A 24,464-nucleotide genomic window follows, 5' to 3' on the forward strand; every position below is an offset into this window, starting at 1 on the left:
CTAACTGAAAGCTGGTGTGGGAAATGGAAAGGTCACAGTGGGCTAGGTGTTGGTGTTTCCAACATTGGCATTGAGTTCTGTTGTCTGGGAAAGAGAAGGGGGAGATTTACTCAGCACCTAACTGAACTTCATCTGAGGGTGGTTGATTCTTATGTTACATGGCTGCAATGGAAAGTATTGCATTTACATGCACTGACAACTCTCATCTCAATTATTCCAAAATTCATTTCAAAATCCTGCTTTGATAATTTAGTTCTAGGTCCACCATGGAGGCTCACTGGACAGGTTTGGACCTCAGCAGATGATCAGTGACACGATGGTATTACTCCTTCCTGTTTACAAACTAAATCTTTCAAATTATTCATGGTATTTGAACTGGAAAAGTCTAAAGTAGCATATTTGGTAATTGCCAATTCTTTTCTTTGGTGATGAGCATGTGAGATAATGATGTAAAAATTAAATTTAAATTCTTTGCATCACAAATGTGTGATGTTCCCAATGTCTTAAAAGAGGTGCGCGAGGAGATAGGTGACTACACCAGAGTGAGACAGAGACTGAGTAAGTCATGAATTACGTTCACGTGGTAAGTTCTGGTAAGTCCTTTTCATGTTTAACTGTAGATTAAGAATCAAGATCTGACATAGTATTAACCTTCAAGTAAGTTAGGTTAGCATGTTGAGCAGAGAACTGCCTGGAGTGGCAGTTATCTGTCAATCACCTGAAAGATGGAGACTGAGTGAGTAGCGAATTAGGTTCACATGGGAATTGGGTATGGGGGGGAAAGAGGTGAGCTATACATAGGAATTATTCTGAGTTAATTAACTGAGTAATTAAATTAAGTTAACTAAATAACTAAGTAAAAATGGCAGGACAGGTGTTATGTTGCAGATGTGCGATGTGCAATGTGGGAGTTTTTGGATGCCAAGGCGATCCATGAAAAACACATCTGCAAAAAGTTTAAGCAGCTGGAGGGATTCTGGATCAGGATTGTTGATCTGGAGCTTGAACTGCAGACACCATGCAACATAAGGGACGGGGAGAAATACCTGGGCACTTTGTTCCAGAAGACGGTCACGTCTCTTAGAATAGGGTCGACTGCTTTGGTCAGCAGTGAGGGACAGGAGGATGTGACCATCAGTGAGGCAGGTAATGGGATCAAGCAGACAGTAGTGGAGAAGCCTCAGACTTTTCGATTGGTCAAACAGGTTTGAGGTGCTCACAACCTGTGTGGACAAAAGTGAGGTCTGCAAGGTGGATGAGCAGGCTGGCCATCACACCGGCCACCACACCATGGTACAGGAAGCCATTCAAGCAAGGGGAGCAAACAGGAATGTAATGGTAGTAGGGGATAGTATAGTAATAGAGGAAATGAGGGTGATAGAATAGCAGGCAGGGACAGAGAGATAAAAGCTAGGAATACACCAATAGCCAAGACTAGATGTTACAAAGATAACAAAAAGACTCTGTATCTGAATACATGCAGCATTTATAACAAAGTTAATGAATTATTAGTGCACATTGAAGTAAATAAATATGATCTGATAGCCATTATGGATGCGTGGCTGCAGGATGCCAAGGATTGGGTCCTGAATATTGAAGGGTATATGATATTCAACAAGAATAGAAATCTAGGTAAAGGTGGAGGGGTAGCACTGTTAATCAAGGATGGCATTGGTGCAATAGTTAGAGATGACCTTGGTTCAGGGAGGTCAGAATATAGAATCAATTTGGGTGGAGATGAGGAATAATAGGGGAAATAAGTCACGAGTGGGAGTGGTCTACAGGCCCCCTAATAACTATAATGTAAGACAAGTTATACAGGAAGAAATATTGGGTGTTTGTGATAAAGGGACAGCAATAATTATGGGTGATTTTAATCTACATATAAACAGGAAAAATCAGACTAGCAGTAGTAGCCTGGATGAAGAATTCATAGAATGCTTTTGTTAGTTTCTTAGAGCATCATGCTTTGGAACCAAACAGAGAACAGGTTATAGTAGACTTGGTATTGTGTAATGAGACAAGATTAATTAATGACCTCAGAATGAATGCACCCCTAGGTGGCAGCGACAAAAATATGATTGAATCATACATCCAGTTTGAAAGGGAGAAGAGTGTGTCTAAGACTAGTATTTTAAATTTATATAAGGGCAACTACTGGCATGGTAGCTGAGCTAGCTGAAGTAAACTGGGATATCAGGCTAGGGGATAGATCAATAGAGAAGCAGTGGCAGACATTTAAGGGGATATTTCAGAATACTCAGACTAAGTATACTCCTACTATAAAGAAAAATTTCAAGGTGAGGACCCACCATCCATGGTTCACTAAAGAAGTTAAAGAAATCATCAAAATTAAGGAAAAAGCATACTGCTGCGCAAAGTTGGATGGCAGGTAAGATGATTGGTCAGAATATAAAGAAAGGCAGAGAATGACTAAAAGGTTAATCAAGAGAAAGAAATTAGAGTATGAGAGGAGGGTAGCTAGAGATATAAAAATGAATAGCAAGAGTTTCTACAGGTATTTACAAAGGAAAAAAATAAAGTGAGTGTGTGGTCCTCTAGAGAGTGACAGTGGGGAGTTAATAGTAGATAATAAGGAAATGATAGGTTCAATGAAAAAAATATTTTGCTTCTGTCTTCACTGTAGAAGTTATAAAAAAAATTCCAGTAAAAACTGTAAATCAGGAGTTGGAGGGGAAAGAGGAACTTGGTGAAATTACAATCGCTAGGTAATCGGTACTGAGCAAACTGATGGAGCTGTGGGCTGACAAGTCTCCGGGTCCTGATGGATTTCATCCTAAGGCTTTAAAAGAGGTGGCTAATGAGGTAGTAGATGCATTGGTGTTAATTTTCCAAGATTCCTTAAATTCTGGAAAGGTTTCATCAGACTGGAAAGTAGCAAATATAACCCCTCTATTCAAGAAGGGAGAGAGGCAGAAAATAGGAAACTATAGGCCCGTTAGCTTCACATCTGTTGTTCAGAAGGTGCTAGAATTAATCATTAAGGAGGTTATAGCTGGGCACTTCTTTTTCTGATTGGCAGGATACGATGAGTGGAGTCCTGCAGCGGTCTATGCTGGGGCCTCAACCTTTTACAATTTATATCAATGACTTAGATGAGGGTAGTTAAGGCTTGCTAGCTAAATTTGCAGATGACACAAAGATAGATAAGAAAGTATGTTGTGAAGAGGACATAAGGAGCTTGCAAATGGATATAGATAGGATGAGTGAGTGGGCAAAAGTATGGCAGGTGGAGTATAATGTAGGAAAATGTGAAGTTGTTCACTTTGGCAGGAAGAATAAAAAAACAGTGGTCTGAATTTTTCCATCGGTGAGTTGGGGGCGGGGCCTGCTCACCGACGCAAAAACGATGCAGAGTGATGGCGGGCGGAACTCCCAACGTCATCCTGCCCCATTTAAATATTCAGGAAGGCAGGGGGACAGTGCGATCAGCTGTCCGCCCGCCAACCTGTCAATGGTCAATTGAGGCCATTGACAGGATCATTAAAACAATTAAAGGACCTGCCCGTCCAACCTTAAAGTTGGTGGGCAGGCCAGGAGCCCCGGCGGGCTTCTGAAAAAACATGAAACCTTATCCACTGGCGGTTTTAAAAAAGTTTAATAAAGTTTTTGTCACATGGGGGGGACATGTTAATGATTTTTTTATTTTTCTATTTTTACACTTTGACAACCTTTCAGCGATCTCCCTGAGCCAGCACTTTGCCTCAGGGAAATGTGTGCTCTTTCATGTGCCTGCGCAAAAGAGCCCACTCTTGCATTTAGGGAATCCACCCCCCCACCACCCCCCCCTCCCCACCCCGCCCGCACAGGAAGCGCATAGCGCTTCCCGTCGGGCATCATGCTGGGCGGGCCTTAATCAGCCTGCCCACTTAAAATGGCGGCGGGGCCTGTTTCAGCAGCAGTGATCGGCTGCCCGCCTGCCGCCGAGTCGGTCAGGCCCGTCTGCTTGTTAAGGGCAAAATTCAGTCCAGAGTGTTGCTTAAACAGCAAATCGCTACAGAATTCTGAGGTGCAGAGGGATATAGGTGTTCTAGTGCAAGAGTCACAAAAAGTTAGCATGCAGGTACAGTGAGTAATTAAGGAGGTTAATGAAATGCTAGTTATTACAAGAGGAATTGAACATAAAAAGATTGTTATGCTTCAGTTATACAGGACATTGGTGAGACCACATCTCGAATAGTGTGTGCACTTTTGGCCTCCTTATTTAAGGAAGGATGTAAATGCGTTGGAGGTAGTTCAGAGGAGGCTTCCAAGATTGATACCTGGAATGAGTGGGTTGAGTGGTATGAGGAAAGGTTAGATAGACTGGGTTTTGTTTCCACTGGAGTTTAGAAGAGTAAGGGGTGATTTGATTGAAGTATATAAAATTCAGAACAGTGTTGACAAGATGGATATGGAAAGATAAGCCAGAACTAGGGGGCACTGTTTTAAAATTAGGGGTTGTCCTTTTAGGACAAAGATGAGGAGAAATTTTTTCTCTCAGAGGGTTGTACGACTTTGGAACTCTCTGCCTCAGAAGGCAGTGCAGGTGGAGTAATTGAATATTTTTAAGGCAGAGGTAGGTACATTCTTGTTAGGAAAGGGAATCCGAGGTTATCGGGGGTAGATGGGAATGTGGAATTCAAAACACAAACAGATCAGCCATGATGTTATTGAATGCTGGAGCAGGCTAGATGAGCCGAATGGCCTACTTCTGCTCCTTTTTCGTATGTTCTTCCAGTTTATCAGATTTTGCCTACATAACAGCAATTGCACTGTTGATAAGGGCTTTGAGATGATGTAATCAGTAGGTATATAAGTGAAGATCATGTGTTTCCTTCCTCTTTCCCACCCAGCAATAAAAATTGGAAAAGCTTCTTCAATAAAGTGTGTCTTACCTCAATAACTTGACATCAAAGACCATCACCACATCATGCAGTACTGATGGCAGGTATTTCAAAGAAGCAACCTAGAACCAGGAAATCATCAAAATGTATTAGTGAAGCTGTACAAACCTCTAGTCCACATTCATCAACCATCTACACACTTTGAGCATTGATGGGTTGATGATAATGTGTAGCACAAATAGAAATAAATAAGTACGATCTGATAGCCATTACAGAGACATGGCTACAGGATGCCATAGATTAGGACCTGAATTTTGAAGGGTACGTGACATTTAGGAAGGACAGGAAGTTAGGAAAAGGTGGAGGGGTGGTGCTGTTATTTAATGATGGTATTAGCACGTTAGAGAGGGGTGACCTAAGTTCAGGAAACCAGGATGTAGAAGGGGTTTGGGTTGAAATGAGAAATGATAAAGGCAAGAAGACACTTGTGGGAGTTGTGTGCTGGTCTCCTAATTGTAACTATGTGGTAGGACAGAGTATAAAGGAAGATAGAATGGGAGCTTGTCAGAAAAGTACAGCGATAATCATGGGGGATTTTACTCTACATATAGCCTGGAAAAGTCAGATGGGCAAAGGTTGCATAGATGAGGAGTTCATAGAATGTTTTTGGGATAGTTTTTTAGAACAGCACATTCAGGAGCCAACCAGAATGCAGGCTATACTAGACCTGGTGTTGTGCAATGAAATAGGATTCATTCATAACCTCATAGTGAAGGCATCCCTAGGTGGCAGCAATCATAATATGATTGAATTTTACATTCAGTTTGAGGGAGAGAAAAGTGGGTCCGAGGCCCATATTTTAAATTTAAATAAGATCAGTTAAGAGGGCATGAAAGCAGAGCAGCAGATAATTAGGAAAGCTAATAGAATGTTCTCATTTATTGTGAGGGGAACTTATTACAAGAGTAGGGAGGTTATGATTCAGTTATTCGGGGCACTGGTGAGACCACATCTGGAGTACTGTGTACAGTATCGGTCTCCTTTATTAACGAAGTATGCAAACACGTCAAAAGCAGTTCAGAGAAGGTGTATAATACCAAGAATGGGCAGGTTGTCTTATCAGAAAGGTTAGGCTTGCATCCACTGGTGTTTAGAAGGGTAACAGATGACTTGATTGAAACCTTTAAGATCCTGAGGGGTCTTGACAGGGTGGATATGAAGAGGATGTTTCCTCTTGTGGAAGATTCTAGAACTAGGGAGTCACGGTTTAAAAATAAAGGGTTGTTAATTTAAGACAGAGATGAGGGGATTTTTTTTTCTCTCAGAGGGTTGTGTGTCTTTGAAACTCTCTTCCTTAAAAGGCAGTGGAAGCAGAGTCTTTGAATATTTCTAAGGCAGAACTAGATAGATTCTTGATTAACAAGGGGGTTAAGAGGTTACAATCAGATCAGCCATGATCTTATTGAATGGCCGAGCAAGCTCAAGGGGCCAAGTGGCCTACTCCTGATTCTAGTTCATATGTTCATATGTATGCATTTTCGTATATGGAAGCAGGCACTGTTTTGGTGGATTCTCAAGCATCCTTTAAACTTCGGGAGGCTTGTTCCAATCCACATGCATGGTTACAGTTCAAACATGCTCACCATTCAATAGCTGGACTCAGCAGCTCAAGCAGAATTGTTGCTTTGATTCCCCTTGGATGCCAGTTTTCAGTAAACCAGTTTTACTTCAGAGGAAATGTTTGAGGAAGAGAGCTTGATGGATTCTCATGTCCATTTACCTATCATAAGCTGAAAGCTCTGTGCAGACTTTGCATTCACTGCACCCCTTGATTTGCTCTCAGCACTGATTAGAAAGCCTCCACCAATTTCTAAACGTAAAACTGTAATATGTGGGTGCCAAATGATGCTGTTTGGGATGTCTAGAGATTTAAGAGATATTACTGTGCACTACATTACAATTTTGTTCCACTTAAGTATGGTTCCATTTTTTCCAATTTCCAATTAAATCCACTTCTATCATCCTTTCAGTCAGTGCTTTCCAGAACAGAACAATTTGCTGTGCAAACTCACAACTCTTTTCACCTTTGTTTCTTATGCCATTTATTTTATAACATCTAGAGAGTATGATTATATTCTGCATTGAAAATACATTTATATTTAGATAGATCGCTAAAATATTAAAAGGAGATTTAATAGATGTGTTCAAAATTCTGAGGGTTTTGATCGAGTGAATAAGATGAAACTGTTTCCACCAGCTGGTTGATAACCAGGGGATACAGATTTAAGATGATTTACAAAAGCACCAGGGACGTAGATGAGGAGTTTTTGTTTATTCATGAGTAGTTTTGATCTAAAACACAGTGTCTGAAAAGGTGGTAGATGCAGATTGAATGCAAACTTTCAAAAGGGAATTTAATATCTATCTGAAAAGGAAATATCTGTAGCATTATGGACTACAATCAAGTAAGTGGGATTATTTGACCAGCTCTTTGAAAGAGTTGGCACAGAGATGATGGGCTGAGTGGCCTCCTACTGTGCTGTTTCTATGATTATTGGCATTGACATGAGGAGAGTGCGAGAGGAGGACCCTGGGACAGGCAGTCAGCAGCACCTAGAGGAGAGTGCAAGAGGAGGACCCTGGGACAGACAGTCAGCAGCACCTAGAGAGCCCAGTCTATCTAGAGGACCTAGCATCTAGTATATACTCAAGTAGGAGTAAATGTAAAATGAAAGCAAGTGTCCATATTCTATTTCATTAAAATATGTCTAGGGAGCTCAGTCCCATGATTTGCACATCCTGGGCAATGTGGGAAATCCTAGACGCTCCAGGCAGTCTGGATGACCATGTGTGCAGGAGGTGCCTATGACTGGAGCAGCTCGAGCTCTGGGTTTTTGAGCTTGAGTGGCAGCTGGGGACACTACAGTGCATTCACAAGGCTGAGAGGTTTGCGGATAGCGCGTTTCAGGATGTGGTCGCCCCGCAGCTTATGAAGTGCAAACAGAGAGGAAGTGGGTGACCTCCAGGCAAAAGGGGACCAGGCAGGTAGTGAGGGAACCCCCTCAAGTGCATCTCACCTGCAAACTGTTTCTCGGCCTTGGAAAATGGTGAGAGTGACGGTTCCTCTGTGGCGGCCAACCAGAGCCAAGGCCATGGCACTGTGGGTGGTCCAGCTGCTCGGTGAGGTGGCTGAGGAAGAAGTGTGGAAGGGCAATAGTGGTAGGGGATTTGTTAGTGAGGGGAGTATACAGATGCTTCTGCAGCAGTAGATTTGACTCCAGGATGGTATGTTGCCTCCCGGGTGCCAGGGTCAAGATGTCACGGAACGGCTATAGGGCATTCTGAGGGGGTGGGGTGGGGGGGGCGGGGTGCGGTGGTTAACAGCCAGAGGTCGTGGTCCATGCTGGGACCAATGACATAGGAAGAAAGAGAAATGAGGTCCTGCAAGCAGACTTTAGGGAGTTAGGTAGCAGATAGCGCGTTTAGAAGCCTTAAAAGTGGATAAATCCGCAGGCCTGGATGAGATGTATCCCAGGCTGTTGAGGGAGGCAAGGGAAGAGATATCAGAGGCCCTGGAAGTAATTTTCAAATCCTCGCTGGCCACAGGTGAGGTGCCAGAGGACTGGAGGACTGCCTATGTTGTTCTATTATTAAAAAAAGGAGGAAGAGAAAGGCCAGGAAATAACCAGTCAGTCTAACCTCAGTGGGGAAGTTATTCTGAGGGGAAAAATATATCTGTACTTGGAGAGACAGGGATTAATCAGGATTAGTCAGCATGGATTTGTTAAGGGAAGGTCGTGTTTGACAAATTTAATCAAATTTTCTGAGGAGGTAACTAGGAGTGTTCTTGAGTTTAATGCATTTGATGAGGGCTACATGAGCTTTAGCAAGGCTTTTGATAAGGTCCTTCATGACAGACTGGTCAAGAAAGTAAGAGCCCATTTAGATCCAAGGAAAAGTGCCACGTTGGATCCAAAATTAGCTGAGAGGCAGGAAGCAGAGGGTGATGGTAGAGGGATGTTTCTGTGACTATAAGTCTGTTTCCAATGGGGTTCTGCAGAGCTCGGTGCTGGGGCCCTTGCTGTTTGTGGTGTACATAAATGATTTGGACTTAAATGTAGAGGGCATGATCAAGAAGTTTGCGGATGACATGAAAAGCGGTAGGGCAGTAAGTAGTGAGGAGGAGAGCCATAAACTGCAGGAGGATATCAATGGACTGGTCAGGTGGGTAGAGCAGTGGTAAATGGGATTCAACCCAGAAAAGTGTGAAGTAAGGCACTTAGGGAGGGCTAACAAGGCAAGGGATTACACTCTAAAGGGTAGGACCCTGGAAAGCACTGACGATCAGAGAGACCTTGGTGTGCATATCCACAGATCCCTGAAGGTAGCAGGGCAGGTAGATAAGGTGATTAAGAAGGCATATAGGGTACCTGCTTTTATTAGCCAAGGCACAGAATACAAGAGCAAGGAGTTTATGCTGGAACTGTATAAAACGCTGGTTAGGCCACAACTGGAATACTGGAATCTTAGGGCGGGGGGGGGCGGGGACCGCTCACCGACGCATAAAATGACACGGGATGACATCGGGCGGAACTCCCGACGTAACCCCGGGTCATCTCCATTTTCAGGTCGGCGGGGGCGCAGCCGAATCAGCTGTGCACCTGCCAACCTGTCAACAGCCAATTGAGGCCACCTAAAAAGTCATTAGCCTAATTAACGGACCTGCCCTTCCAACCTTAGGGTTGGCAGGTAGGCCGGGAGCCCTGGTGGGCTTCAGAAAAAGCATGAAACCTCATCCACAGGTGGGATGAGGCTTCATAAGGGTTTTTAAATTTTTAATAAAGGTTTGAGTTTAAGTGATGGACATGTCCCAACTCATGTGACAGTGTCACATGAGGGGACATGTCAGGGAAATTTTTTAAACATTTATGTTAAAAGTTTTAATTCTGAGCCAGTCTCCCTGAGGCAGCACTTAGCCTCAGGGAGATCAGTGCACACCCCAGCTGAGGGGATCCCACACCCCACCCCCACACCGCCCCTGCCCCCAGCCCATACAGGGAGCACATAGGGTCTCAGCTATGAGGAAAGATTGGATAGGCTGGAGTTGTTTTTCTTGGAGCAGCAAAGTTTGAGAGGGGACCTGATAGAGGTGTATAAGATTATGAGGGACAAGATAGGGTGGATAGGAAGGCACTTTTTCCATTAGTAGAGGGGTCAATAACTAGGGGGCACAGCTTTAAGGTGAGAGGTAGAAGGCTAAGAGGGGAGCTGAGGAGAAATCTTTTCATCCAGAGGGTGGTGGGAGTCTGGAACTCACTGCCTAAAAGGGTGGTTGAGTCAGAAACTCTCATAACATTTAAGAAGTATTTAGATATTCGCTTGCGTTGCCATAACCTCCAGGGCTATGGGTCAAGCAGTGGAAAATGGGATTAAAGTAGTCAGATCTTTGTTGATCAGTGCGGACACTGTGCTGTAAAGAGTATCTTTTCTCAATATAGCAAATCATGAAGAGATTCCAACAATTGCTTCCATCATCTTATTCATAACTCCCTATATGGATAGCTCAATTCTAATTTCATTTGTACTTTGACCAACTGACCTGCAGCAGGATTGTGGTCACTTGCTGACTTTTCATCAAGTTGTTGATAGACTCAAATAGTTTTTTCAGCGATTCTTCAAACTCGGCCTGTTCTTTCTCCTCATAGAGCCTAGAAGAAAGAGAAAAGTTTCTGTAATTAAGGCGACAAATGTGGATTTTCAAAGAATTACTATTTAATAAGATATAATCTTCAATAATGTGAGAATTTGGGAATGTTTATAGAAAAGTAGAGAATTTCTGAGCAAGGTGCAAGGCCTGTGTAGGTTCAGTCTACATTAACACATTTTTTTCTATTAACTGTTGACTATTCATTCACTTCTCTTTTAGTATATTCTTCTGGCCTCTAGATAAAGGATCTGGTGTGCCAGTCAGGCTAAATCCACATCCTCTGCCAAAACCATTCTAAACCGAATCAGTTGAATGTTGTTGAAGTGTGGTTGGAATACATGGGCGCTTTTCCCTCTCCTATGTACCTTGCCTCAGTTGCAAGCGTAAAGACCCAACTCATTGACAACTCGACATCTAAGAAGAATCCAAATATGAGTTCCAACTGAGGCCAGCATACATAGGACTGTCTTCTTTCAATTTAGTACACTGTATTTGCTGCTCACACTATGGTCTGCTCTACATTGGGGAAACTAAACGCAGATTGGGGGGCCGCTTTGTGGAACTTCTCCTTTCAGTCTGCAAGTGTGACCCTGAGCTTCTGATCGTCCATCAATTTAATTCTCCATGTTGCTCTCATGGTGACCTCTCTGTCTTTGGCTACCTGCAGCATTTCAGTGAAGCTCAACATAAGATTGAGGAACAGCGCCTCATCTTTTGATTAGGCACTGCTTCCAGACTCAACACTGAGTTCAATGTTTTATAGGTGGATATCCATTTACTGAATCAGGCAGCAGAAGACATTCTTTGAATCACAAGTTTTTTATTGTTAAAATATAGTTCAGTACAAACACCAGTTTCCACTCTTCCCTTCTGGATTCTCTCCCTGTCCAGAAGCAAGCCCCCTTCTGGTGAAAAATTCACCCCCTTAACTACAGGCTTCAATCAGTATCACCTGCTCTCAATTCGCTCGAAAGCTTGTCCTGGTTCACTCTTAAAGGGTCCCACATTTCTAACATTGTCATTCAACATTTTCAGATAATAACTTCTGTCACCATTTTGTTTTCTTTCTCTTTGTAGGTTTTGGATTTATTTTTATTTTTCTCCTGTCTTTGATCCTGGATACCATCTGTTCATTATTCAGTCTCCTCTGGACCTTTTGTTACTTTATTTGTCCCATTAACAATCCCATTTGCCCTGCACAATACTTTTGACATTTAATCTCTCCTGCCCTCCACCCCATCTCAGACCTTACATTTTCTTTTATTTTTCCCACCCTCCCCCCACCTTGCTTAAAAGCCTAATTACATTTCTAACTTTTCCTAGTTCTGATGAAAGGTTATTGATCTGAAACACTAACACTGTTCGCTTCTACATATATGCTACCTGACCTGTTGAGTGCTTCCAGCATTTTCTATTTTTGTCCCTAGGACTATTTTTTTCCCCTTAAGTTGGAAATCAATGAGCAAGATCAAGGCCCATGGAGCAAGGTGCCAAAAGTTTGAAAAGAGGAGAGAAGGTTAAGATCTAAGAGAAGGAACAGTGAAGTGACCCAATAGGTTTTTGAAGCTTGAAAAGCGAGATTGAGAAGGGGTTCCACAGCTTCAAGATTTGGGTGGAAAAACTGAGCTTGTGGAGGAGATGGTACAATGAGTATTGAATTCAATCTAGTGGGGATTCAAAGAGGAGGCTTGGATTAATATTTTGAGTTTCAAAGAAACAAAGAGTAACATTCAGAGTTTCATTCGCCTTGGAGCAGTGACTGAAAACAAAGAAATGTGGCAGGAAGAGAAATGTTTGCTTGAATATAGTTCTGTGGAATTTAGCATTGAAGGCGTTCATTATGCCTTTGAAAGAGTTCCGCTTCTTCCATTTTCCCTGTTCTGTTGTAATGCCTTTTAAAATATTCCTTTTCAAACATTATCTACTTCCCTTTTAAAATCCATGATGAATTCCACATTGCTGAGGTAATCTATGCTCTAACCACCTTCTGTCTAAAATATTACTTTACCCTCTTTCTTACTTCTTTCTCTTTTTTTTCTCTCTCCTCAAAAGCAAAACTAATGCTACATTGATCAAAAAGTCTCCAATTCAGCACCTTGTCCAGGGACATTTGGAAGTCCATTTGCACGCCATCCATTGAGTTTCCTTATCAGGACATTGTTATTTCTTCAAAGAGCCTTTAACTTAATTCAACATAATTTGTCTTTTCCAAGTCTCTGATGACTGCCTTTAATTAATCTATGCTCCAGTATAATCTTTAACCTGTATCACAACCTTTAGCAATAAGCCCAGATTTTTGTCTGACTTGTGTACAATTATCTGGCTTCTTGCTCTTCGTTTTTTTGAACAGATGTATTTGCATTGGCCACCCTCTAACGTAACTTCTATATCCAAGAAGGGCCTTAATAAGCAGAATGACTTGCATTTACACCTCTCTTGACCTCAGAATATGCCAAAGTGCTTTATAGCTAATGAAGTACATTTGAAGTGCCATTGCGACCCAAGTTATGCACATCATGGTGTCAAAATCATCAGTGAAAAATTTAATCAATAATCTGACTTAATGACGTCAATTGAGGAATCAAGTGTTGTTGAAGTCACCGAGAAAACTCTCCTGCTCTTCGAAGTAGTGTCATGTGATCTTTCACACCCACCTGAGAGCATATGAGAACTCAATATAACCTCTCATCAGAAAGCTCTGACAATGCAGCCCTCCCTAGAGGGGGACTTGAAGCCATAACTTTCTGACTCCGAGACAAGAGTGCTATCCAGTGATAGGAAATCAAGGGATTTGACAGAGATAAAGGAGCCTAAATCAAAAAGGAAATGCACTTAGAAGCTTTTTGAAGACAGCAAAGGAAGCAATAATGCAGACCGGTTACAAAAGGGAGTTCCAGAGAAAGAAAACATTGAAATCAATCTCTCAAAATTGTAATAGTTAGCAGGTTCATCTTTTAATGCAAATTTGCGTTTTCAGTTCTCAGCCTCAATCCAAGGCAATTTCGTTAGTGCATTATTCAAACCACATTTGTTTTGTGGTCTTCAGAAGAGATGTTAAACCAAGGTCCTGCCTGTCTGATGCAATGGATCAGGTCGACATTAATGATACCACAGCACTATTCAAGTAAGAGCAGGGAGTTCTGCTGGTGTCCGAGCCAACATCCTGTCCTTGACCAACAACACCAAAGCAGATTAATTGGCCATTCATCCCGCTCACTGTCTATGTGTTTATCCACATGACAAGTGACAGCAGTTCCAAAAAAAAGACTTTGGGACATCATCAGAAATGAAGGAAGATTCTATGACAATATAAATTCTTTTTGTAGGTGTAGCTTTCGAAAAAAACACAGCAATTTGCATTTATATAGCACCTTTAACATGGTAAATCATCCAAAGGTGCTTAACAAGGGTATCATCAATGAATATTTCTAACACCGAATCACAGAAGTAGATGTCAGGGTAGGTGGCCAAAAGCTCAGTTAAAGGGGTAGTTTTCAGGGTAATGATGGCGAGGGAGAGGCACAGAGGGTTAGGAAGGGAATTCCAGAACCTAAGGCCAAAACAGTTGAGCTACCAATCGGGGATACAGAAGATGCCAGGATTAAAGGAACACAGAAATCTCAAAGGCTTGTGGAGCTAGAGGGAATTCCAGAGATAGATGGGGCAAGTGGGCGGAGTCATGACCAAGCCCTAACTCCAACCTTTTCCCAACTGTGGGAAAATATTGTGGGCCCAATTGTAAATTTAAATTTTCTGAGGGAAAAAACAAAGTTTTGGCAATTCCTGACCCCATTCCCGACTCCAGGTGGACAAGAATATCCAGCCGCTGGTCTTTATCTCCAAAGGGCTAGAAAGCAAGGGAGTGCACGTCATGCTTCAGCTTTACAAAACCCTGGTTAGACACCACCTGCAGTACTGTGAGCAGTTCTGAGCACCATATCTTAGGAAGAATATGTATTGGAGGGAGTTCTGGGAGGTTTACCAGTATGATACCTGGATCCCAAGGGTTAAATTACAAAGAGAGATTACACAAAACCACGATTATGTCCCCTCAAATTTAAGAGATTAAGGGGTGATTTGATCAAAGTTTTCAAGATATTAAGGGGAACAGATAGGGTAGATAGAGAGAAACTATTTTCACTGGTGGGGGAGTCTAGGACCAGGGGGCATAGTCTAAAAATTAGTGACAGGCCTCTCAGAAATTAAGTTAGGAAAATCTTTGACATGCAAATGGCAGTAGCAGCTTGGAACTCTCTTTCACAAACAACAATTGCTGCTAGGTCATTGGGTGATTTTAAATCTGAGATTGAGGGATAAAGTACAAGGAATATAGGACAGAGGCTGGAGTTAGATGGAGGTAGGGCACAATTCAGCCATGACCTCAATGAATAGCAAAGCAAACTCAAGGGGCTAAATGGCCTACTCCATTCCCTAATTTTCCACATTCCTCCATTGTGCAGTTGGGTGGGACTGCCCCTTCTTGCTTCCATTCTTAGCTATCAAATCATAGTCAGCGAATCTCCTGCAAAGCCTACTTTTCTCACTTGTACAATGATAGACCTAGAGTCCCCCATGGCTCTATCCCTGGCCCTCTTCTATTTCTCATTTACATGCCACCCATCGGTGATATCATTGAAAACATAACATCAGTTTCCACATGTACACTGCCACCATTGAGCTTCATCTTGACACCACCTCTCATGACCTCTCCACGCTCTGATATGTCGCACTGCTTGTCTGAAATCCAGTATTGGATGAGCAATAATATTGGGAAGACTGAAGCCAGCGTCTTTTGTTCCTGCTGTAAGTTTCATTCTCTGACCACTATTTCCATCTCTCTCCCTGGCAAACTCTCTGAAGTTGACCGAGACCGTTCGCAACCTTTGTGTTATATTTTACCTTTGCCTCAGCACCCACACTCCTCTGACACTGTCTCAGGAGTCAGGAAACCCCAAACACTGCCTGTCCATGTATTGGGAGATAGAAGTATGGTGGGTATGGGCAGAGGTAACAGGCTTGGGTTTCTGAAGTCAGGAAATGGCCTGATCTGTGTTTCCCAAGCCCAACACAAAAATCCAACCCCAGTATTCCCTTATCCTTTTTGATTGGTTCTGGCCCTGTCCATGACATTTTAATGATCCATGTACATGGATTTTCAAGCCTCCTTCGATTCAGCTGTTTCTAGCTTTTCACCATTTAGAAAGTACTCATTCTATCCATTTTTACCTCAGAGTGAATGGCCTCACATTTACCTACCTTGAAATCCATTCGCCACAGTTTATCCCATTCACTAAATTGATTAAAACTATTTGTACTTTTATGCTTCCATCTACACTGCTTACAATACCACCTGTCTATGTGTCATTGGCAAATTTAGATATCTGGTTTCCTATTCCATCATCAAAGTCGTTAATAAATAAAGTGAAAAGTTGATGCCTTAGCACAAATCTTTGTATGACTCTGGTGTCCAAATCCTGTCAAGTAGAGCACCTGCCCATTATCCCATCTCCTACCGCACAACCAATGTCATAATCAAGACAATTATTTGTATTAAGTTCCATGAACTTCAATTTTGGCTAATAGTCTCTTATGCAGACATTATTGAATGCCATCAGAGGGTTTGTATAAATAACTTCCAAAGATACTCCCCTGAACCCTCAGCATAGATTTGTAATGGTAGGTCATGACTGATGAAGATGATTGCTATTTCATTCACATCTTCAAAACAGTCAGACAGACTAAGCAAACAGTCTGTCTGTGATGTCAGTCACATCTCCAAAATATTCAATCAGCTTCATCAATCATGACTTACCCATTATAAACCCATGCTAGTTCGTTCTGATCAGCTGAAACTTTCAAGGTTCTCAGGCATCCTATCCTTAATTAGAGACTTCAGTAATTTCTCAACAACAGATGTTACACAACTTACCTTTAATTCCCTGGTTTCTCTCTCTCTCACTTTTCTTAAATAACAAGTGAAGTGCAATTTTCCAATCTAAGTGGAATAGGTCTGGAACTGAGAGAACTTTGGAAGATTATAAATAGGGCATCTGCAATTTTCTCACATATTTCCTTTAAAACCCTGAATGAAAACTATCTGGCCCTGGGAATTTATCACTCTTTAATGCATTTATTTTCTCCATTATATTCATTTATAATATCATTGGCCGGACATATATTACTTTCGAAGGTTATTGGCTTTTATTGAATTTTGTGAAAATAACACTTTTGCTAAGCAAAGGATACTGGCCTACACCAGAAATATGTCGCATTTGTGAAGAACACAAGCTGCTTCATGGACACACAGGCCAGCATTTTAAATTGGTCAGGCATGCTCACGAACATGGAGCTGCCTCAGGGAAATTGAAGCACTTTTTAAAAAATTATTAAAGACATAAAAAATGTAATGAAACTTGTCCCATCTGTCACATGGGATGGGGCATGTTTTTACTGTCAAAATAAAGTTTTATTTAATTTGTAATAGCTTTAGGAAACCTCATCCTGCCCGTGAATGAGGTTTTCAGAAAAAATGTAAAGGCCATTTGGCCTTTTTGCCTGCCTGCCAACTGTTAGATTGGACAGGCAGCATCAATTTGAAGTTAATGAGTTCATTAAAGACCTTAACCAGTCTTTCAATTATCGGCAGGCGCACAGCCGACTCTGGCGCGTGCCTGGCGAGACAGCGCGATGGCGTTGGGACGCACGCCCGACGTCATCGTGCATCATATTATGTTCCGGTGTGTTGAGCGCATGCCCGGACACCAAATGTAAAATTCTGCCCACAGAGTCTACGGAGGTCTGAGAGACAGTGGCTTAGAAAAGCCCAGGTTGAAACCAGAGTGAACCCAGCTCTTGGGTGCAAATTATATTGGAATTGAACCAACAGTCAGAGAGACTGCCACAGGACAAACAGCCTTATCCTTTTTCTCTGAAGTCTCTCTCATCAAAGCTGAGCTATTTGTGATTCCCAAATCCACCAGAAGACCTCATTGCTGCAAACCAAGAGTTCTCCGAATCAACACCACTGTCTCTAAGAGAAAGGAGAATCAACCAGCCATGACTGCAGAATGACTGTTGTAGTGCAAAACACCAGTATCAGCAGCTATTGTGGAAAGTGACCCTCCAGATGCAAACAAGCATCCAGGCAATCCGTGAATATTTTTTTCTCTGACTTTACTTTTTACTTGGCCATGTTTTAAGGTCCAATGCTCACAAGAATAGCAATGTAAGTGGGGAAAACAACAATTAATACTGTATATGAAGTGAGTGCTGCTTGGTTAGCAAGTGGCATTGCCATGGAGAATGCACTGGTGCTGACTGGCAGTTACCTGCCAAGCAGTGTTTCAAATTTAAACCAGGTAGCTTGACCCTGATTGGTCAAGGAGTGGGTCAAAGTTCACTCTTCTTAAACTGGACATAACATCTGTCATTTTGCTTCTATTAACTTTGATGAATCCCCATCCCTGTTCAATATTAGTTTTCTTGGGACGTCCAGCATGCAATTCTCTTCCATGATGGTAAATACTGATGCAAAGTAAATAATCAACATGTTCGCCATTATCTTCACAACATAATTGTTATCAGTTTTCAAGGGATCTACATTTTTCCTGACCACCTTTTTTATAATTGTAAAAATATTTCTTTCAATTTTCAAGTTATTTTTCCTGCTCCTTTGTATCTCTAATTATCTTTTGTTCATCGTTGTATCTCTCCTTGTGCTGCACTTTTTTTTGCATTTTTGTATGCATTTTCTTTTAGTTTAATGTTGTCCTTTACCTCCTTAGTCCACCAATATCTCTCCTTGTGCTACGTTCTTTTCTGGCAAAATGATCTCTTCCACCTTCAGGTATAAACTGGTTCTGTATGACATTAAATTCTTTCTGAACATCTCCCATTGACTGTCAGTTGTTTTACTCATTAACGGGTTTCCCAGCTTATTATAGGCAGTGTCCATCTCATCATATTGAAGTCAATCTTACCCATATCTGAAGTGGCTTAGTATGCATTTTGCCCATTCCAACATTATATTGAATGTGGTCAAAATATGATTGCTATTAGTTAAGTGCTAACCCATGGCTAGATTGTTAATTAAATCTGGCTCATTGCTCATCACTACATCTAAAATGACCCATCCTCTTTTTAGCCTGGGACATATTGTTGCAGAAAACCACCCTGACCATAATCAGGAAGTTCACTACTTTCTCATATCATCTCAATCTATATGAAAGTTAAAATACACCATTAAAACCACTCTGCCTTTGCTTGTCTGCATTTATACAATCTACCACTTCCCAGCCTGCCACAAGGGAGCCTATTCAAACTTCCACCATGGTCTTAATCCTTTTCTGATTCTTAGTTCAACCCATAAAGTCTCCACTTCCTGCTTACCTCTCATTATACATGAGAGGCATTGAAGAGGATAGTTCAATCAACTGTGTTGAAGGCTGCAGATAGGCTGAGGAGGGATAGTTTACTACAGTCAGAAAGAATGTCATTTGTGACTTTGATAAGGGCCATTTCAGCTCTGTGGCAGGGACCGACACCAGATTGGAGGTATTCACACATGGAGTCTAGGAAACGTAGGCCAGAATATTGCCTTTGGCGTGCAGGGGAGGGCCCCAAGGGCCGATGGTCAAAATGATGCGAGATAATATCGGACATGTGTCCCGACATCACCATGAGTCACTTTGGTCTTTCGTTCGGCGGGCAGCGCTGAAGGAGGCTTCGTGCCTGCCGAAATGTCAACGTCCTATTAAGGCAATTAAAAAAGTAAGTAAACTTGTTAAGAATGCTGCCCATCCAACCTTAAGGTTGACAGGCAGGCAAAGAGCCCAAGCAGCCTTTGCCTTTTTCAGGAAACCGTATCCACGGGCAGGATGAGGTTTCCTGAAGGTTTAGTAAAATAATTAAATAAATTTTGCTAAATGTACAAAGATGTCCCAGTTCATGTCACGTCAGTGGTAGGGAAACTATTGGATAAAATTCTGAAGGAGAGAATCTATCTCCACTTGGAGAGGCAAGGTTTGATCGGGGATAGTCAGCACGGCTTTGTCAGAGGGAAGTCATGCCTAACAAATTTAATTGAACTTTTTGAGGAGGTGACTAGGTGTGTAGATGAGGGTAGTGCAGTTGATGTAGTTTATATGGATCTCAGCAAAGCCTTTGATAAGGTCCCACATGGGAGACTTATAAAGAAGGCAAAGGCACATGGAATACAGGGTAATTTGATAAGGTGGATTCAAAACTGGCTTAGTTGTAGGAAGCAGAGGGTGATGACAGAAGGGTGCTTTAGTAACTGGAAGCTAGTGTCCAGTGGCATAACCACAGGGATCTGGGCTGGGTCCCCTATTATTTGTCATTTATATAAATGAAATAGATGACTATGTGGGGGGTAAGGTTAGTAAGTTTGTGGATGACACAAAGATTGGCCAGATGGTTAACAGTGAGGTTGAGTGTCTTGGGCTACAGGAAGATATAGACGGGATGGTCAAATGGGCAGATAAGTGGCAGATGGAATTTAACCCTGAAAAGTGTGAGGTGATACACTTTGGAAGGAGTAATTTGACAAGGAGGTATTCAATGAACAGCATGGCAGTAGGAAGCTCTGAGGAACAAAGGGACCTTGGCATGTGTGTCCATAGATCTCTGAAGGCAGAGGGACATGTTAGTGGGATGGTGAAAAAGGCATATGGGACACTTGCCTTTATCAATCGAGGCATAGATTGCAAAAGTAGGGAGGTCATGGTGGAGTTGTATAGAACCTTGGTGAGGCCACAGCTAGAGTACTGTGTGCAGTTCTGGTCGCCACATTATAGGAAGGATCTAATTGCACTGGAGGGGATGCAGAGGAGATTCACCAGGATGTTGTCTGGGATGAAACATTTAAGTTATGAAGAGAGGTTGGATAGACTTGGGTTGTTTTCGTTGGAGCAGAAAAGACTGAGGGGCGACCTGATCGAGGTGTACAAGATTATGAGGGGATGGACAGGGTGAATAGGAAGCAGCTGTTTCCCTTAGTTGAAGGGTCAGTCACAAGGGGGCATAAGTTCAAGGTGAGGGGCAGGAGGTTTGGGGGGGTGTGAAGAAAAACTTCTTTACCCAGAGGGTGGTGAAGGTCTGGAATGCACTGCCTGGGAAGATGATGGAGGTGGGCTGCCTCAAATCCTTTAAAAAGTACCTGGATGAGCATTTGGCACACCATAACATTCAAGGCTATGGGCCAAGTGCTAGTAAATGGGATTAGGTAGGTAGGTCAGGTGTTTCTCACGTGTTGGTGCAGACTCAATGGGCCGAAGGGCCTCTTCTGCACTGTGATTCTGTGATGTGACACTGTCACATGAGGGGACATGCTTAAATAATTTTTCCATTCATTTATTCAAAACTTTCATTATCAACTTAATCTCCTTGAGGCAGCTTCGTGCCTCGGGGGATTGCTGCGCTCTTTCACACGCATGTGCAAAAGAGCGCAGGCCCTGATTCTGCCTCCTCCCTCCGCCCGCAGGTAGTGCTGAGTGCTACAGGCTGCGCATTATGCTGGGTGGGCCTTAATTGGCATGTCTGTGTAAAATGGTGGCACGCAGCCGACTGCAGGTGGCCCAACATAGGTAAGATTCAGCCCACAAGCACAGATTTGGGAGGCAAGAACACATTCAAGGACATTCAACATGGTCACTTGGTGATAGTTATCATGTTTCATTAGTTGTTTTAATGCACTACTCTAATTAATTATGTTTCTTTATCATCCTCATTAATGAATGGTGTACGTTCATATAGGTTCTTCTACTGTGCCTCAGAAACATTTTAAAACAGTTCATGGTTGATTAATTATTTTTTAGTATAATCCCTTTAAACGATCAGTAGAATTGCCACCTAAAAGACAAGATTTCTTACAGTACAATGCTCTGTCAATAATGTGTTTAAGCATCACCCCTAGATCACATGCTTGAAGCCTGGAGTGGGGCTTGAACCCATAATTTTCTGACACAGAAGCAGGAAGTTGACCAGATGAACGAAGCTGGGAATCTTTGGAAGCTTGAATGACTCCTGTCCAGGACAGTAACTAGTACCCATTTCCTCTCTAATCTTTATCAATGAGTCTCTAAATAAACCAGGAGAAGCTATGACAGTGAAAAGGCACTTAGTTAAATATTCTTTTGTGTACCCTTTGTAATTATTTGCCTAATGGTTCTTCTTCATAATACATCAGTCCCACTTCAAGGAGAGACAGCCAGAGAAGCACTCTCAGCTACATGATTATCCATTATTTAAATGAGCTTTATTATCCATTACTGAGGGCAAGTCGGCACCTCCCTCGAGCCTTTGGCAGCTGCTTTCACTGAGATTCACTGGAGCCTTCTGTACAAATGTCAGGAACTCCTGTCCAAATCCGTAAGCCCACTGGTGATCAAGCAATATTTTTGGCAGATTGAGAACAAAAGTGCTTACTTTATCAAATTCTGACAGCTTATGGATCTCCTTCAAAACCCCACTTGTTCTTTTTAAATTAAACTAGAAATACTTTAACATATATTATACATATATATTCTTTTAAACAAATGGTCTGATTAAGATAATGAAAAGTAAAATTTCAATTAGTAAGGGAAGTAAATCAATATTTAGAACTTACTGTGCAAATAATGATCGAGACCTCACAATGAACTTAAAGATGTACTCTAGTGCTTTCAATGTCCGTAAGATTGGTTCACACTGCCTTCCTTCACAACAGATATCCAGATAGTTTTTCAACACAGTCATCAGTTTCCTAGAGCAAGATTCATGGAACAAAATGATGAGGAATGGCACATTAAAAAAAATGTACACTTAGCTTGATATACACGTGTGATTCTGGCTTTTTTAAAGCTGTAATATTTGATCTTAAAATAACTATAGAGGTATTGGAAGACATTTAAGAGAGCTTGAAGACTCAGCACTTATCATATCCAGCAGCTGAAAAAGCAACATCAACTGGAACCAATAAAATCCTGATTTATATAGAGAAAGACTTGCATTTATATAGCACTATTCATGACCATCCAGACATCGCAAAGCTCTTGACAGCCAATGAAGTACCTCTGATTTATTGTCACCTATGTAATGTAGGAAACCAATATGCACACAGCAAGCTTCCACAATTGCCAATGTGATAACAAACAGATAAACTGTTTTGGCCATTAGGCTAATTGAAAGATGAATACTGGCCAACACTGGGAAGAATTCCCCTGCTCTTCTTTGAAATAGTGCCATGGGATCTGTATGTCCACCCAAGAGGGCCTCAGTTTAACATTTCATCTGAAAGTCAGAACCTCTAACAGTGCTCTGCCTCAGTACCACAATGTAGTGTTAGCTAGATTATGTGCTCAAGTCTCTGGAATCGGACTTGAACCCACAGCTTTATGACTCATAACCTAGAGTGCTACAGCTGAACCATGGATGGACATCAAAACAATAGAGTGCAACTTGTCAAGAAGTCTTGCATCAACTTAATAGCATTAAGGTTAGCTCAAGCCTTGAGTGCTCATCGATTATCGTAACTGAGGAAAAGGAAGCTACTCTAGTCCTCAAGTGCTAAAGCAAGGAACAACACATCTAAGCTCTATGACGGAAGACTGGAGAAGCTTGGCCTTTCAAATCCTGAAAGTTAATGTGTGAGAGTGGCCTTGTGAATTAAATAATACATTGTATGTGAAAGGGTCAATCTAAAATTGATTGAAGAGGCAACAAAAGCTAGTTTTTTATAATTTATTCATTCACAGGCCGTGGGCCTCACTGTATAGGCCAAAATTCATTGCCTATCCATAATTGCCCTTGAGAAGGTGGTAGCTAGTCACCTTCTTGAAGTGCTGCATTCCATGTGGTGTCAGTACACCCACAGTGCTGTTAGGAAGGGAGTTCCAGGATTTTGACCCAGCAACAGTGAAGGAACCGTGATATATATGCAAATCAGGATTGTGTGTGGGTTGGAAGGAAACTTGCAAGTGGTGGTGTTCCCATGCACCTGCTTGCCCTTGTCCTTCCAGGTGGTCGTGGGTTTGGAAAGTGTTGTCGAAGGAGCCTTGGTGAGTTGCTACAGTGCATCTTGTAGATGGTGCACACTGCTGCTACTGCGTGTCGGAGATGGAGGAATTGAGTGTTAAAGATGGTGGATGGGGTGTCAGTCAAGCAGACTGCTTTGTCCTGGATGGTATCGAGCTTCTTGAGTGTTGTTGGAGCTGCACTCATTCAGGCAAGTGGAGAGTATTCCATCACACTCCTGACTTGTGTCATGTATTTGTTGAACAGGCTTTGGGGAATCTTATCAGCCCAAGGCTGAATGTTGTCCCAGTTTTACTGCATATGGACACAGACTGCTTCAGTATCTGAAGCATTGTGAATGGTGCTGAACATTAACTTATGATGGAGGGAAGGTCATTAATGAAGCAGCTGAAGATGCTTGGGCCTAGTGGACCACCCTGGGGAACTTCTGCAGCGATGTCCTGGAACTGAGATGATTAACCTCCAATAACCACTACCATCTTCCTTTGTGCTCGGTATGACTCCAACAAGTGGAGAGTTTCCCTCTGATTCCCATTGACAACAGTTTTGCTAGGATTCCTTGATGCCACACTCGGTCAAATGTTATGTTGATGTCAAGGGCGTTCATTCTCACCTCACCTCAGGAGTTCAGCTCTTTTGTCCAAGTTTGGACCAAGGCTGTAATGAGGTCAGAAGCTGAGTGACCCTGGCAGAACCCAAACCGAGCATCAGTGAACAGGTTATTGCTAAGCAAGTGCCGTTTGATAGCACTGTTGATGACTCCTTCCATCACTTTACTGATGATTGAGAGTAGACTGATGGGGCTGTAATTGGCTGGGTTGGATCTGTCCTGCTTTTTGTGTACAGGACATACCTGGGCAATTTTCCACATAGCTGGG

The 24,464-nt window shown here is 42.2% G+C and overlaps 1 protein-coding gene across 3 annotated transcripts in view; it reads right to left on the bottom strand.

The window, feature by feature from the left end:
* The window catches only part of LOC121280741 (dedicator of cytokinesis protein 2-like), a 627,095-nt gene that overhangs the window by 434,146 nt on the left and 168,485 nt on the right, over positions 1 to 24,464 (bottom strand). For all 3 annotated transcript variants that reach the window (XM_041192879.1, XM_041192878.1, XM_041192880.1), the window contains 3 exons: positions 22,181 to 22,315; positions 10,447 to 10,555; positions 4,899 to 4,969 (listed from right to left, as the gene is read on the bottom strand). In XM_041192879.1, the coding sequence (XP_041048813.1) occupies positions 4,899 to 4,969; positions 10,447 to 10,555; positions 22,181 to 22,315 (315 nt within the window). The remainder of the gene's footprint in view (positions 1 to 4,898; positions 4,970 to 10,446; positions 10,556 to 22,180; positions 22,316 to 24,464) is intronic.

Source organism: Carcharodon carcharias, chromosome 8, assembly GCF_017639515.1.
Source record: "Carcharodon carcharias isolate sCarCar2 chromosome 8, sCarCar2.pri, whole genome shotgun sequence".
In the NCBI taxonomy this organism is placed as follows: domain Eukaryota; kingdom Metazoa; phylum Chordata; class Chondrichthyes; order Lamniformes; family Lamnidae; genus Carcharodon; species Carcharodon carcharias.